Source organism: Calliopsis andreniformis, chromosome 2, assembly GCF_051401765.1.
Source record: "Calliopsis andreniformis isolate RMS-2024a chromosome 2, iyCalAndr_principal, whole genome shotgun sequence".
Classification (NCBI taxonomy): Eukaryota; Metazoa; Arthropoda; class Insecta; order Hymenoptera; family Andrenidae; genus Calliopsis; species Calliopsis andreniformis.
The window spans coordinates 11,757,893-11,773,368 of NC_135063.1; the positions used below are offsets into that span (position 1 = coordinate 11,757,893).

Consider the following 15,476-nt stretch of genomic DNA (forward strand, 5'->3'; position numbering starts at 1 on the left):
TAAATATCGCAATCTTAGCGATTCTTTGTTCTTCCTCGAAACTTCGAATGCATTTACTTCCTAAACGTTTGTAGCTATAGATCGCGATTAGTGGAGCTGTCATTTAATAACAAAGTATGTATTTGTGACAGCCGTGCCAGGGGACATTAATAACTTTCATTATATTATAAAGATTTGCGAAATATAGACATATGATATATAATTTACTACCGTTTCCGTGTTGATCTATTTCTGTAACGATTGACATTGAATCTATACTTCTGTACCAACTGTAGGTACTATAGCTAGAAACCATAGAACGAGCCATTAGAAAGCTTTCGATGCGTGAGCGACCCTGGCAATGAAGCACCTAATGCAATAAACTGGTAATTATGAGTTAAACGTCTGGTTTCATACGTAGACTCTTATCTCCATGTATCTAAATCCTATGTAGAAATAAATACAAAACGCTATCGTCATTTGGAGTACTCGATCTCTAAAGTGAAGCAATATTTATCTAACAAATATTCGTCACTTTAGTCAGGGTTAAAATTTTATTTTTCGTAGCCGCTGCATTGGGCAACAGAAAATATTCAACGTCGCATTTATTTTTATATAATGCCGCCCATCAATAACGGAGGCCAAATTCTATCCAATTTTCCAATGAGGACGAACTACAGTTTTCGCAAGATGAGACGTTGCACGTGCCTGTAATCAGCCTCTGATAGAATTCGTGTAAATACAGCGTCGCGTGATTCATCCGGTTCTTAGCATTCGCGAATTTATCAGACTTGAATTTTTTGCACGCATTCTGGATGCTATGGGTTCATATCGACAATGAATCCGCTTCGAACTGCTTTTCAGGTGCATTGACCACCGTGACTTCAGTTGCTGTACTGGTGCAGACAGCCTCGTACGTCACCAAGGTCGTTATTTAATCCAATCCACACACTTGAGTACCGCGTCGCAAGTTCGATATAACGTGGCTTGAGCCACTAATCATGCCTAACGTTCTTATTCATTCCACAGAAGGACGATGAAATTACATCTTATGTCAAAGGTTTTCCCAGGAAGACTCCCAGGAAAGTCAGAAAAACCGAGTGTCCTCGTTTTCGTAGATGTCGCAATTCGCGCAACTTCCCTATTGGTACTATAGACCTGGCTGTTACGTAACGAGCTGAAAGCCAGGAAATTCGTTACAATTCGCTAATACATGGTCGTGTTATCGAAGAAGATACATAGAGTTTACTACGAGGAAAAAAGTGGTTGCACCAGCTCAGAAGGTTAATGTTGAGAACACACTGCAGTTGACGAAGGCGTTTCAATTACATTCGCGTAAGCATTACTCGAAGATAGATATCAACGGCTGGCGATAAGCGTGGAATTTCCTGGTGCAATCGACACGTCTAGATAGATGAACGAGGACGAATTAATACCGTGACGACGAAAAGAGAATAATGAGTTTTGTAAACGTATTTAATATGGAAAGTAGGTGACGATATCTCTCGAAAACTCGCGCAGAGGCTATAGCGATGTTACAGAGTTCATCTCTTGAGTAATTGACTTCGCATAATGATACGAACCATTATCATCACCGCCGCGCGTGTACGTTGATTTTCATGCTACTTTCTTTTTTGCGACTCCGTATCGAAATGGAAGCAGGATTCACCATTCCTGGAAATCTATATAAATTATTTAGTAACTTCTTCCCTTTATACACTATAGACCAAAATTTGGAGTCACTTATAAATTAAAATTACACTGCATAGTAAAGTATTTTTAATAATAGTCACAGTATATTCTATCTGACTTAATTTAGAAAGAGGATTCTTTAATGTAGAAAGAGATTCCAAATTTTTGTCCAGTAGTGTACAGAATAGTCCACTATTCTATCTAGATAAGGATTCCTGTAAAAGTGCAACGTTTCTAAATTCTTATCAATGTCAAATACGGAACGTGTATCTAAAATCCAATGAATAGTTGCGGCATTGTTTATAGACCAAAGAGCAAATACATCTCATTGATCCTCGTAACAAATGGTTGCACGCGCCACGGGACAGTAAGTCGGTGCAGAGAGGAGACGCTTTTAGAATTAGCCTATTCTTTACAAGGTCCACAGCGTATGTACGTATCTTCAGGATGTATAAATACACCCTAACTTGAAGTTACTCCATTGAACTCTGGCGTTGTGCTCCGTAACACACTGGCCGTGCGCCAGGGTTACGCAAGTCGCGCCCCGATGACCTCCTTCTTCACCAAGAAATTGACCTTGTATCTCGTTCTTGTGTCTTTAACGGCGCAAACGCGAAACCACCCCAAAGACAATCGCCGTGGGACACGTGTAAATTATCGATCTATATATCGTCAGTCGTCATTCCTATCAATGACTATATCATGATGCAGAAAATACTGGGTGTTTCAGGATTATTGAAACAAAGAAAAGAACAATGAGTCTGTAATCCTATATGCTATCTTATGAGTACTACATATTTAACCCCTTGTACTTTAGAGCCAACTTATTCTGAGTCTCTTTTTTAGGAGAACAAGAAAACAAGTGCAATTACCCATTTCTTCACATAGAATTTGAAGTACATGTATAGTTTTGTACTATTAAATCTCCTTTACTTATAACTGTAATTTTTATATAAGTTAAATAGATTCTTAGTATTCTAATGAAAGAAAGAGAAAGTAGTATGCTGTGTAAAGCTAGATTTTGAAGAAAATGAACGTGGGTTGGTCTGGTTCTCAGATACAGCATGATCAGTAAGGGTAATGCTAGGTAGGGCTGGAGTACTCCTATGGACAACGATCGATCGGTTACGATGAGATACTATGTAGTAATATCTACTCTAAATCGGATACGATCATATTTGTCATCCTTGACATAGTGCTTCTTCGTCACCGATTTGCAGAGAAAACTACCTCGGTTTGCATGTTAGATTAAATAATCGTTACTTTAAGAGGATATTCTCGCATATATTATAATTCGAGACACAAATAGTTTTAAATGTAGAGATTATAGTCTTTACACGAGGGGAATTTATATTTATGGTGCAAGATACACGTCTCTGAAGTCAATAAACATGTTGATAAGTCATGTTGAGATAAATCTTGCCAAAATTGAGATTGAAGCTACGTTTTCACGGGCCATTGCAAATCGTGACTCTTGCTATTGGCACAGTTTTTGCGAAATTTGTATTATGGGAGTAGAAATCGCGAAACATTTTCACGTGGAAACGTGGCTTAAGGGAAGATGACATAATCCCAAGAAATTATAGAAATTTTAGAGCCTATATTGAATAGATGTTGCAATCGAAATAGTAATTTTCTAGTCTTTAAATTTAGCGCTAAATTGAAGGTGCCGAAAGATGTCAATAATTAACACAATATTCTGTAATTATTACGAGATTTCTCGGTGGTGAACGAGGGTGATTCAATATGGATGTACGACGCGGGCATTTCAAATATATACGAAATTTTTTAGAACTCACATTAATAGAACTTCCTTAAGTAAAAAATTACAATTTTATGACATGAAGAATAACTGTTATACTAAAAATGAATGACTTCTCCCAATTTTCTTTAAGAAGACTTATAATCATTTATAGCTATAAGAACAATTCCTTTACTTTAATCTTTTTAGCTATCTGTTGGATATATATTAGACGTGAAAAATTGAAAAAGTTTCGAGAAATTAAGCTACGAGAGCTAAGCTTCATCTTCCTGAATCAAAATATAATAAATGAAAAACAGAATTAAAACATTAGATATAACTGTTGAATCAAGAAAACTTCATTAAAGTCAATTATTTTTACAATATTATGCCATAAGAATCCTCTTTCAACGAAATTACTATTCAATCTTTCGTCTATACGAATTCTACTACTCTCCTCATCTACATAGTCAGCTGTTCGCAAATGCGGAAGATCTCGTGACGCGACTATTTAAAAACGACCATCCACACAGATTCAATCCCGACGAATTCCCGCCAATTCCCTTCATACTTCGAATACCTTGACACTAGCGACAACATCAACGGCTTTCTTTTGCCGGAAGTGCGTCAGCACGCGCGGGTAAAGGTCTAATTTTGAACGTGCTGACCGTGAACGCATTTTATCAAGCCGATACACGCGTGGCGACCGTGAAAAAGAGACAGGAAGGCAAAGTGTCGCAAGACACGCGAGGAAAGGTCACGAATTCGGGAACAGAGTACGCGTTGGAAGTGCACGAAGTGTCAGGGTCCCAAGGTGCGGTCGTGCCAGAAGATTGAACCTGCGCAGAAGTCTGCACGTGACCTGCGCAGCTATTCTTAGCGGAGGTCCGTTCAACGAGAGGAACTCTGCCTCGCTCACTCGTCGTCCGGCGCGCGTCCGAATCGTAGGAGTTGGTCTCTCCTCTTCCTTTTGTTAACCCGTTTCTCATACACCAAAAACCACCCGACACAAAATGTCTGGTCTTGCGGATCCAGTTGCCTTCGCCAAGGATTTCGTGGCCGGTGGCGTGGCCGCTGCCATCTCGAAAACGGCGGTCGCGCCGATCGAGCGTGTGAAGCTGTTGCTGCAGGTTCAGCACATCTCAAAGCAGATCGCCGAGGACAAGCGTTACAAGGGTGAGTACGACCTCTATCAGACGCGGCCCACCGCGTCTTCTAGGTTAATTATTACAGAAAAGCCCCTCGGTTTCGTTCGCGTTTGAAGTGGTAGAAGGTTCGAGGAGAAACGCGAGTCACAAGGCACTGTGGAACAGTGGAAGAACGGGGACGTTCGAAACATGTGACAGCTCGAGGCCTATTCCCTTGCGTCGGCATTCTCGAAAACTGCCAACCGAGCGAAGCGTGTCCTCGTGGGATCCGCGCGCGTTGGATCGACTACGTTCCCGTTATGTAATGTCTCGCCTCGCGATGTATTATATATCAGCAGCGTCGCGAAGCTCGCTACTCCGCGACTGCTCTAATTTCCTACTTTATGTAACTGGGCCGATTTTCGGGGCTTACATAACTTTCGCGATATCGATTGAACGAGGAAGTCGTGCTTTTCCGACAAACCAGTGGGTCGATATTCGATAAAGCGACTCATCTGCCAGATGGCAGCGCGTGGCTTTGCTCTTTGAACGGGACTCTTCGTCTGCCGATCGATGACTGTGCGGCTCAATATGGCCGCCTTTTCCACTGCAAAGTGGAACACTGGGCTTCCAATTTTTTGACCAAGGGAAAATTGGAAGGGTGTTCCTGGCGTTGTCTCCACTGCGATTAATTCGATACAGCTATTCAAAATAATGAATGTTTCTTTTAGAATAACCTGGGGAATGGGTTTATAAGCTTCGATTCGAGCATGAAATTTTATCAATGAATATTAGCTACCCGTAATCGTTACGATCGGAGTTTTAATGAGAAGCAACTCGACAATGAATTGCAGATTATTATTAGTTCGTTTGATAATGTATCGTCGCTGATCTATCTAGTGTAGGAGTTATAAAACGTACTAGAGTATTTTAAGTTCATGACCTTGGGGATACTTGTGATAATAAAAAGAAGTCATTTTGTACTGTTCGTTAATATTAGAGTCGTTGCTTTGAAATAGATGAATTTAAATTCGAAATGTGAACATTCTGAGATACTTGCAGAAATGCATGCTTAACATTGACCCATTATATAATAATTTGACAGTAGAAGATCTATGTGGCTTTGAAGCATATCTAAACAGTTCTCTGTCTAAGTACATTTTTTATTTGAATAATGAATTTGTAAGTTTGATTATTTAATATTCAGTTAAATGTGGCAAAATTCTTTTTTCTTTTTATTTACTGCTCTCAATTTGACAATTTTTATTAATAAAATCATTTACCTTTCAGGTATGGTCGATTGTTTTGTGCGTATTCCAAAGGAGCAGGGATTCTTGAGCTATTGGCGTGGTAACTTGGCCAATGTCATTAGATACTTCCCAACCCAAGCTTTGAACTTCGCTTTCAAAGACAAGTACAAGCAAGTTTTCCTTGGTGGCGTTGACAAAAATACTCAGTTTATGCGCTACTTCGTTGGAAACCTTGCCTCTGGTGGTGCTGCTGGTGCTACGTCTCTCTGCTTTGTCTACCCGCTTGATTTTGCAAGAACTAGGTACTTAACACGTTGCACTTGACGAGAATTCTACTTCCATCTAACTTGTATTTAAACGCAGTATCCAAATCGTTAAAGAGATACAAAGAAAACTGATACACACTCTGAATCGCATAGGTTGGCAGCTGATGTAGGCAAAGCTGGAGGAGAACGTGAATTCACAGGTCTTGGAAACTGCTTGACCAAAATCTTCAAGGCTGACGGTATCTCTGGTCTCTACCGGGGATTCGGTGTATCCGTCCAGGGTATCATTATCTACCGTGCAGCCTACTTTGGTTTCTATGACACTGCCCGTGGTATGTTGCCTGACCCGAAGAAGACACCATTCCTTATTTCATGGGGTATTGCTCAAGTGAGTATTTGCATCTGTCTCGACATCTTTTTCGTAATAATGATAATTTTCGTATTAACGAGTGTTAAACGCTGTAATTTTTTGTACAGGTCGTCACCACCGTCGCTGGTATTGTGTCCTATCCATTCGACACAGTACGTAGGCGTATGATGATGCAGTCTGGACGTGCTAAAACTGAAATTTTGTACAAGAGCACTCTTCACTGCTGGGCTACTATCTACAAATCCGAAGGTGGCAGTGCCTTCTTCAAGGGAGCGTTCTCTAACGTTCTTCGTGGTACTGGTGGTGCGCTCGTGTTGGTACTCTATGACGAAATTAAGAATCTCCTTTAAAACGTTTTAACAATCCTCACCTCATTACCTTCACAATTCATAATTGCAAGTACCATCTTTGTTGCCCTCACCATCCGATTTGAAAGCAGTCATCGAACCGACTGATTCCCAGACTGGAAGCAGTATACAAAAAAATCTGTCGAGAGATTCAGAACAGCCAGACAGGTGGTCGGTTTCGGTAGTAATTTGTGAAACGTATAAAATCTCGACAGACTAATTACGTATTTTGAATGTAGAAGAGAGAATTCGCTTAATTTATTGCCGAATTCAGTATTTTCTTGCAACGGCTCACATGTGCTATTTTCATATTCCATTTTCGTAAAGATGGAGGGACAAAAAGATATATTTGTACATATATCTGTGGAATTAAGGGTATGGAATTAACAACCGCGATGGGTATATGAAACGTCTGATACATGTGGCCACGTAAACGATGGTCAGGACATTATGTAGTGAAAAATAATTATCTGAACAGAAAGTAACCAACATATACAATTGAGCGAGAGAAGGACGCGCGACGAAATATCAATACGGCGACGGCGGGGCGCGTAGACTTGGGCCGCCCCCCGCCCTGATTCTCGGCCCATTGTAGATAATTAATAATAACGATCATTTTAATGATATCAGTGGAGTTCATCGAGTTTCAGTGAACAGTAATTTAATTTCGCACTCCAACAACAACGTGTAAGATAATGAGACGCGTTACTCTGAGTGTATGCATCTAATCTGTTCATGTTAGGATGCATGCAGAGAAAACAGCAGAATCAATAAAAAGTGATAAAATTTCATATACGTGTAATTCTTTTTATACCCTAAATCTATTTTAATCTATGTATCTATAGTATTTAATTTGTCAGATACATTGATAAGTAGTATTTATCAAATATTCATTTACCTCACGAAATTTATTTAAGTGACTCATCAACTTTCTTCATTCACTAAACGTATCTCCTCGTGTAGTAAAATCGTATATTTTAGCTTTAAAGAAATAATTACATTCAGTACATGTTACACATTACATTTCACATGCTTCATTCATTATTTTTATGTTACAAACATTCCAAATGGGGAAAAAAAGACTTGTAATTTTAAGTTCATTAATCTGCTGATACAGCAAATTAATGACTTTAAAGAAAAGCTTTTGAATTCTTAGTCTGCTTGAACACGTGATTTCCGGAATGCTCTTAAAAACACATACACTTTATATAGTAATACATTGATCTTATACGAAAATGAAAATGTATATATTATTTCTATATATGATTAACATTGAACCAAGTGCCTGACATACATTTTGATATTTACACAATACAAAAAGAGATCTAATAAAACCCTAAGAAGGAATGACAGGAAACCTTGGAACACAATACAAAATCTTTGTTTTTATATACATTGTTTGAGCGATACTGTAAAAAGACAAATCACACTGTTGTTCTGTTCGAATCTCCTGCAATCATGTCTAAAATTTTGCTCAGACCTGGCATACTTAAAATAGTTCCCAAAACAGGTACCCTCCGCAAGAAGTTTATTGCTACTGGTAAGAAACCACTGTAAAACAAATCCAATAACACAAAGATTTAAATTTATCCTCCAATAAATGAGTAGGAATCTAAAAACTACAGTACCTAACACATACATACCTGAATAATAATACAAAACCATATGTTTCTATGATCATGCCTACAATAGGCCAACCCATGAGTACTACAATGATACCTCCTAGAAATGAGATGCTGGCTTTTATTTTGTGTCTTTGGAAGAAGAAACTAAGAGTTCTCTTTGGCCCAATAACACATGCTAATCCAGATATAAATAGAATCTGTATAGAAACAACACATTAGTTGTTAGTTGTGCACAAATGCATCTATTAACCAGATGTGTAAAAACAATCCTTACGTTTCCAATGGCAAGTAAACCCTTATCAAAGAGCAACAGGACTCCGAGAAAAAGGAAGGATATCCCAAATCCCGCGAGTCCCACGCCGATTTCTAAAATTAATAACTTATCAGTGTAAAATATTCTGAAATTTCGTTGTAAGTGATTGTATTATATCAAACTTTTGCATCTGGTGATACTTTGTTTATAAATAACAAATTATTTGTTACTTACTCTGTGTATCTGTGATTTCAAACATGATTTGCTATTTGCCGTCGATGGTGAGTCCCTAAATTATTTAAATGACACTGTTACAGTGATATTCAGGTAACAACCGTGACGATGTGCATAACCTAACCTATATCCACGTCATTAATTGTGATGTGACATAGCCCAACTAAGCACTATTTTTCATCACCTTGAGTAAAACATAGATTGAATATTACGAGTGACTTTTAGTAACCTCATTAACAGCAATTTTAGAGAATTTAAATATAATAAATGTTTATTAGCGAGGGAACGCCATTGTAAGATCACATACGCAAGATTACGTGATCGTGATTCTTTCTGTACGTATTCCTGTTTGCACGTGTATTTTAAAAGCATTTAAATTCCACTTTGTGTATGGAATTCTATTACATTTTGACATTTATGACGGAAAGATTAATAGTTTTCATACTGAACACTGTCTGGAATCTTTTTGTGATATTTAAAAAAATTTTTATGTCGATCAAAGCTATGTTATTTGTTCGTAGAGTATTAGGCATTTTTTTAAAAATTTTTTTATTGAGTATATAGGGTGGCTCATAAAATTTTGAAGTTATTTCTTGCAATTTAACGAACCAATTTCCATTTTATTTTTTTCATCGATTCTGTTTTTAAATCAGTGATAAGAATAATTCACGATTACCCCGCTAGGGGTCGAAGGAGGTTCAATTACAAATTTGAAAAAAGTTGTAATTATTCTTGTGATTTGCGTTAGAAAATGAACAACTTTTATCTGCTTTATTTTTCTCAATTTGAAATAAACCACCCTGTATAAGTTATGTCTTACTGTATATTTTATACTGAATAAATAATTATCACGTCACTTGGATAAAGGGACTGTACAAAATAATCTTAATTTTATTATCCAGTACGAATTTCTTATATAAACAACGTATTATACATAGTCATTTATAATGTTTAGTCGAATGAAGAAATGATGATCGCTAATGGAGGTAATAATGACATTATTTTACAAACAGAAAAGAAATGGGTACGATCGTTAATCGTTAATATGGCTAAAACTTAAGTAGTTAACAATAAAAAAAAACATTATTTACAGTTGTGTTTTAAGGTACATAGATTACGCCCGATAATACATTCAGCACATCAATGATGATCTGAGCCACTGGAAGAAAAAAGTATATTAAAATTTTTTATCACGCTATTTGTCGCTTGAATAAAAAATAAATTACCTCTGCTAGGCTTAACTTTATGGTTCCATTTTGTAAAGGATCTTTACTCTCAAATATACCTAAAATAGAAAAAGTGTCAATAATTACTGAATATATGGATAAGGAAATTGGAAATTCAGGACGTACCAAATGCATCACTTAGGTGCAATATTGCTGAAACAAAATCGCCAAATCGGAGTGTTCCATCCTTTCTCATATATCGAAGAATTAGAATTGAAAGAACATCGGTATTCAGCTGGAACCCTTATAGAAATATTTTCCATAATTTAAAAGCTTCTGATTTATTATCTTTAATATTTATATTAAAGATAAACCTACCAACTTCTAGCAACGCGTCTCGTAATCGTTCAGCTTTAAGTATACCAGTCTTCTCTTTTGTGTGATTCTTAAACGCAGCCTGCCAATATTTCAAGCTGCACATGAGATCCTTGAAGTCATTGAACTTTAGTCTACCGCTTCCAGAGCTCTATTCAGTATTTATTTAAGGAAAATCAGGAGTAAATGTATTTTTAAGGACTTAGAGCTAATTAACTTATTATTAAAAAACATAGTAAATATAAGGGAACAATTTACAGTTCCAAAAATAAAAAATTTGTCGATATTAAGGATACATCCATTGTGAGAACTACTTGTCGACATACTTCCATACAGGCACAGCTCTTGATATAGTCTGCAAGAATAAATATAAGAATATACCTAGAAGGGTTGATTTTATTTATTTTTTAAATCATTTTAATCTTCTTAGGGAGATATTCACCATTTGGTAAACAGGCCTCGAGAAGTTCCTGCAATTCAAAGGCATTTACTGTCCTGTGCTCGTCAGCCAGTTGCAAGAAAACAGCTTCATACTGCGAGAAACCCTTGCCTTCAAGGGGTGGAGCTTTGATAATGGCCGATTTCATCAAAGATGGCGGCGTATCGAGAAGCCTGATAAAATCGTTCAGAATGTTACTGAAACTGTTCAACTCTTGGATTACATTTTATTGATACTCACTTCAGTTTCAAAGGTTTACTGCTGTACACCCTTAAAGTAAAACTCGTTTCTTGAGTTGGCTCGAAGGTAGTAGGCACTAATAAATAACCACCTTGTTCCAACTGACACCTGTGGCTTACTTGCCTACTGTTCGTGTACTGTGAATTTACCAAGGACTTGTTCTTCTTGAAGAACTGCTTGTTTATCGATTCTGTGCTGTTCTTCGGCAACGTGTACGCTGTGAAGCCAATTACCTTGAAGAAATTTTAATTTAATTAATTTTTTATCGAATCTCTTGCGTATTACTTTTAGAACTACATGAATCACTTACTTTTGGTTCCATAATAGAATGTTGGTTCAACGAAACGATCACTTCTTCCATTTCGCTCAGTATTAGATGTAATTGCGGGTTAATATGAAAGGTTTCTGTAATAAAGTATAGAACACAGATAATTATTTTAGCTTAAATGGGTCGTTCACGTTACGCATTGCCGGATTTCCTGCGTAAAGTGTTCATTATTGAATAAACTGTGAGCGAACCTTGATTGTTTCGACATCCTCCTGCAGTTACGCCTCTCCTCCAGCTACCTTGGTAGAGCTTCATTTGCCAGGTGTGTTTGCTGTGCAACGACGGTTCATCTCGCGACGTTTCTGCATCCAGATGCACGACTTCTAAATGTGTGAAGGTTTTGACGAAGTCTGAGTACGATATCCTGCAAGTAACATCGTTCTTAGTACACTTAGTACACAATCAATGTGAATAAAAAAATCAGTTCGAAATTACCACCTTAAGTTTAAATCTACAGGGTGATCAGTTCAATTGAAAATCATCTAACGAGTCTTGGCAGCACTTACAAACAGTTAAACTAATCACCCTGTATGATTTATCGTAAAAAATGATTCTAATTGCCAATAGACAGCGATGAATGGCGGGTTGCCTATCACACAGGCGTTCATATTTATACAATACTTGTCCTACAATCTGTGTTGGTAGTTTCGAGCATTTATATTAGCATAAGGAATGATCTGAGCACCAAATCGCTTAAAATATCCGACTGTCTCACCAGAATTCCCCTTCGGCCATGTTTCTGACCGCTAAACGTTCCCTTTCCATCGGCGGTACTTCGTCCCATTCGAGGCCACCTCTTGCCCAAGCGCCAACATATTCCCCACCAGGTCCAAGAGGATTTCTTAATTTTACTAACTGGACCGCCTCACCGCTGAACGTCTCCACCTGCATTTTACGCAACGATCCTTCGTGAAATACGAACAACAGTCGATTACAAACCGCCAGTCACTCCTACGGTTCTTGTATTTACCCTCTCGATAGCGTAGAGCCTGTAGTTGATGCCCATTTGAATACCGTTTGCGAGTTTCTCCGTACTGGCGCGAATCTGTGGAACAAATGGAGGAGACAGTCAATTTCAATGGTCTCAGAGGTGTGATGAAATAGTCTGTAGGGTGTCCAACAACAGGTGCTAGAAATTTTCTTGAGTATAAGGTAAATGTCCCAGTAAATGAGCAACCTAAAATTGTAGTACGTCCTGATATTCTAATTACGGGGTCAAAAAAAGTGAAGATACTATTTTGGGACGTTAATTAGGCTACCTAATATATTAGAATTTAAGATAAAAATTAAATAAAATTAACGTGAGTGTTTAGGTATTGGGACATGTTTAATTATACTGGGATATTTACCTTACTCTATTTTCACATATATTTATTTCAGAGTATTAAAAAAGAAATTTCTAGTTATTTTATAAAAAATGACTGAATCTTGTAATCAGTAGATCTAAAGCATATTCTAAGAGAGTTGATCAAAGTTGTGATCATAACATACGTGACCAATACTTTTGGAACCTTGAAGATAATACTCACTTGCTGCTGATTGTTGTTCACTGTACACGTGATAAGCGACGTCATATCAAGGAGCTTCGCGAGTGCTCTTCCGCAAGCAGTTGGATCTTGGCGTATCGCGATGCTCTCTGTGATTCCTCCTGTGAGATCTGAGAGGCCATCCAAGAGGGTACCATACTTGAGGGCCTCGTATGAGCCATGAAGTCTGAAACGAAACACAAAGAATGTTCCTTAATCTCTAATCGTTCTCTGTATAGTAATTATAGCAAGTCAGCACAAGCTTCCACTGTTTCGAGTAACATTAATTGAAGAAACTACAGTACTATCACTAGTAGCTATATTACTAAATAAATAAGCATGCAAACAATTTTTGTTTCTCTTAGTTTCATCAAATTCAATAAAAAAAATTTTGAATAAAAATTCTTCCTAAAAATTGGCTCTCATTTTAACAAAATTATTAAAGAGAGTTCAAAAGACATCACTTGGTTTTCTATGTGCAATGAAGTTTATTATTCTTATAATCAATGGAATTTTAATGGAATGGACCATTGATCCTGCACTTCTTCATCTCCCACACCAAGAACTATAATTTTCACTCAACATTTCCCTCCAATAATTTCATCTATTTGTACTACTCCTCCATCTCGACACGATATTCTCATCGACCAATCGCTCCAAGCAACTTCGAAAGCTTCCCAGGAAATCCCACAGCATCGTTGCGACTAATAGGATCGTCGGTATTTCGCGGCGAGTCGGTCACATGGCAGAGAAAACTAGCACCGCGGTCTTTTTGACGACAAGGTTGCTAGACCAGCCCAGGGAAAGCGGACGTGCTAGGAATTTTTTGACCCCTGCGACCTTCCGCGCCACGATCGCGATTTCTCGCGCGAGGATCTCATCGATTCTTCTCTGAAGGTATCACTGTGGCGCAGAGCGCTTCGAAATCGATCTGAGAACTGTGTCTCTGACTGTACACTTGACAATGAAGTGTGAGTCCATAGCGAGGAAATATTATACTTTGAAAATATGTTACTGGGAATTTTTAAGACATTTAAGATTATTGATTATCCAATGAAGAGGACTTAGAAATTCTATTACCTACAAGGAGAAAATACTGGACACTAATTTTATACAATAAAAAAATAGTGTCAATAACGATTATTCCAAGAATGGCTGAACAAGTGAACACTTGAAACCAAAGAACTGGACCCAAACTGAACTGCATATCGATGTCCAAATTCTCATCAAGTCGATTCATAAAAAATAGTCTAAGGTTCACAAAATCTAGATACAATTAATCTCCAGTCTGAATAGAACAAACAAAGGTAGAAGCAATCAAAATTTTATTTCCTTCGTCGCTAGACCATTTCGGCGCACTCTGTGACAAGCAAAAGCCAAAGTCGCTCATCGAACGGTAATTTACCGCAGGCTTTGTTCCCGTTATCAATGTGGTTGATGAAGTAGAGTGTGGACGAACTCGAGAGCCAAGGGTTTCGCTGGAAATCGTCGCGAGGACGCGAACGTAAAACAGTCGCAGATCTCGCGGGGACTGATAACCTGGTGCCACCCAGGGATAATCAAGCGAGGTGGCGATCTTATCTGTGCTCGTGAGCGCCGTTCCTGCGAGAATTAGCATTCCCCAGATAACGGGCTCCCCTTTCTCTATCTTCCTCGCTGCTCGTCCTAGTAACGTCGACGCCTTGCGACTCGAGGACTCGCGCCGCACGCAGATTGCGCGCGAGCTTTCGTACGCGCTAGCTAATCTCTAAACCGTAACCATTCACACGCACGAGCAAGGCAGTCACATGGGTATTTTCTCAGGGAAGGCGAGCCTGACGCGAGCTGCGGGGCCGTTTTCCAATTGTGCCTCGTATGGTCTTCGGTTTCGGTGCGCTGGGAAGGTTTTGGAAGTGGTGGTACAGTGGAAGGCATGGGGCACTTGGGTGGTGGGGTACTGAGGAACTTTGTATGCTTGAGCTAGTTGGGACCACTTGGGATATTTGAGAACTTGGGACCCAACTTGGGATACTTGGAAATTTGGGACACTGGGGAACTTGAGACACTAGGGACTCTTGAGTACTTGGGTCACTGAGGATACTTGGAAATTTGGGACACTTGAGAACTTAGGACACTTGGAACATGTGGAACGTTGGGAAACTCGAGACACTAGGGAACTTGGGTCACTTGGGAATTTGGGATATTTGAGAATTGGAATACTTGGGACACTTCATTCTTTAGTGCTCTTGGGAGTTCAGAAGATGCCAGCGAGAAGGCACACAGTCAATACTGCCCAACTACAGAGAAAAGCAGTAACAAACATCTCTAAAAATACAAGAATCTCACCTTCACATTTTTTACCAGTTACTGCCTTTCTCCATAGTTAAGCAAACCAGGGATACTCGACTCGCCACAAGTAATTTATATCATATTACTAAAAGGATGATAGAAAAATGAATATTAGGAAACATTAAGAGTGAGTTACTGCCAAAGAAAAGGCGCCTTTTGAAAATTTTGAGAATGCATTCATTGCATTCTT

At 38.5% G+C, this 15,476-nt stretch overlaps 3 protein-coding genes across 3 annotated transcripts in view; 1 reads left to right on the forward strand and 2 right to left on the reverse strand.

The window, feature by feature from the left end:
• The first annotated feature begins 4,322 nt into the window (after positions 1-4,322).
• Positions 4,323-6,775, forward strand: Ant (ADP/ATP translocase). Its single transcript, XM_076392705.1, has 4 exons — positions 4,323-4,588; positions 5,830-6,091; positions 6,209-6,443; positions 6,533-6,775. The coding sequence occupies exons 1-4, from the start codon at positions 4,426-4,428 to the stop codon at positions 6,773-6,775; spliced, it is 903 nt and encodes a 300-aa protein (XP_076248820.1). The 5' UTR covers positions 4,323-4,425.
• A 949-nt stretch (positions 6,776-7,724) lies between these two features.
• LOC143188444 (vesicle transport protein GOT1B) lies at positions 7,725-9,196 on the reverse strand. The gene is given in 5 exon segments (XM_076392707.1): positions 7,725-8,222; positions 8,224-8,323; positions 8,416-8,594; positions 8,672-8,763; positions 8,885-9,196. Coding segments are annotated over 5 exon segments (510 nt in total). The 5' UTR covers positions 8,910-9,196; the 3' UTR covers positions 7,725-8,108.
• Positions 9,197-9,741: 545 nt separating this feature from the next.
• Positions 9,742-15,476, reverse strand: part of Calpc (calpain C) — a 42,069-nt gene continuing 36,334 nt past the window's right edge. Inside the window, exons 5-16 of the mRNA XM_076392704.1 lie at positions 12,962-13,145; positions 12,403-12,477; positions 12,148-12,317; positions 11,624-11,796; positions 11,415-11,509; positions 11,105-11,337; positions 10,868-11,037; positions 10,722-10,780; positions 10,429-10,576; positions 10,237-10,353; positions 10,111-10,169; positions 9,742-10,043 (exon numbers count right to left, since the gene is read on the reverse strand). Of these exons, the coding sequence (XP_076248819.1) occupies positions 10,017-10,043; positions 10,111-10,169; positions 10,237-10,353; positions 10,429-10,576; positions 10,722-10,780; positions 10,868-11,037; positions 11,105-11,337; positions 11,415-11,509; positions 11,624-11,796; positions 12,148-12,317; positions 12,403-12,477; positions 12,962-13,145 (1,510 nt within the window). The 3' untranslated portion in view covers positions 9,742-10,016. The remainder of the gene's footprint in view (positions 10,044-10,110; positions 10,170-10,236; positions 10,354-10,428; positions 10,577-10,721; positions 10,781-10,867; positions 11,038-11,104; positions 11,338-11,414; positions 11,510-11,623; positions 11,797-12,147; positions 12,318-12,402; positions 12,478-12,961; positions 13,146-15,476) is intronic.

Bases quoted from the DNA above. Each gene is read 5' to 3' on its own strand.
- Ant (XM_076392705.1), top strand. From the start codon at position 4,426: ATGTCTGGTCTTGCGGATCCAGTTGCCTTCGCCAAGGATTTCGTGGCC. The intron at 4,589-5,829 runs GTGAGTACGACC...TTTACCTTTCAG, and splicing joins CGAGGACAAGCGTTACAAGG to GTATGGTCGATTGTTTTGTG. The intron at 6,092-6,208 runs GTACTTAACACG...TGAATCGCATAG, and splicing joins CTTGATTTTGCAAGAACTAG to GTTGGCAGCTGATGTAGGCA.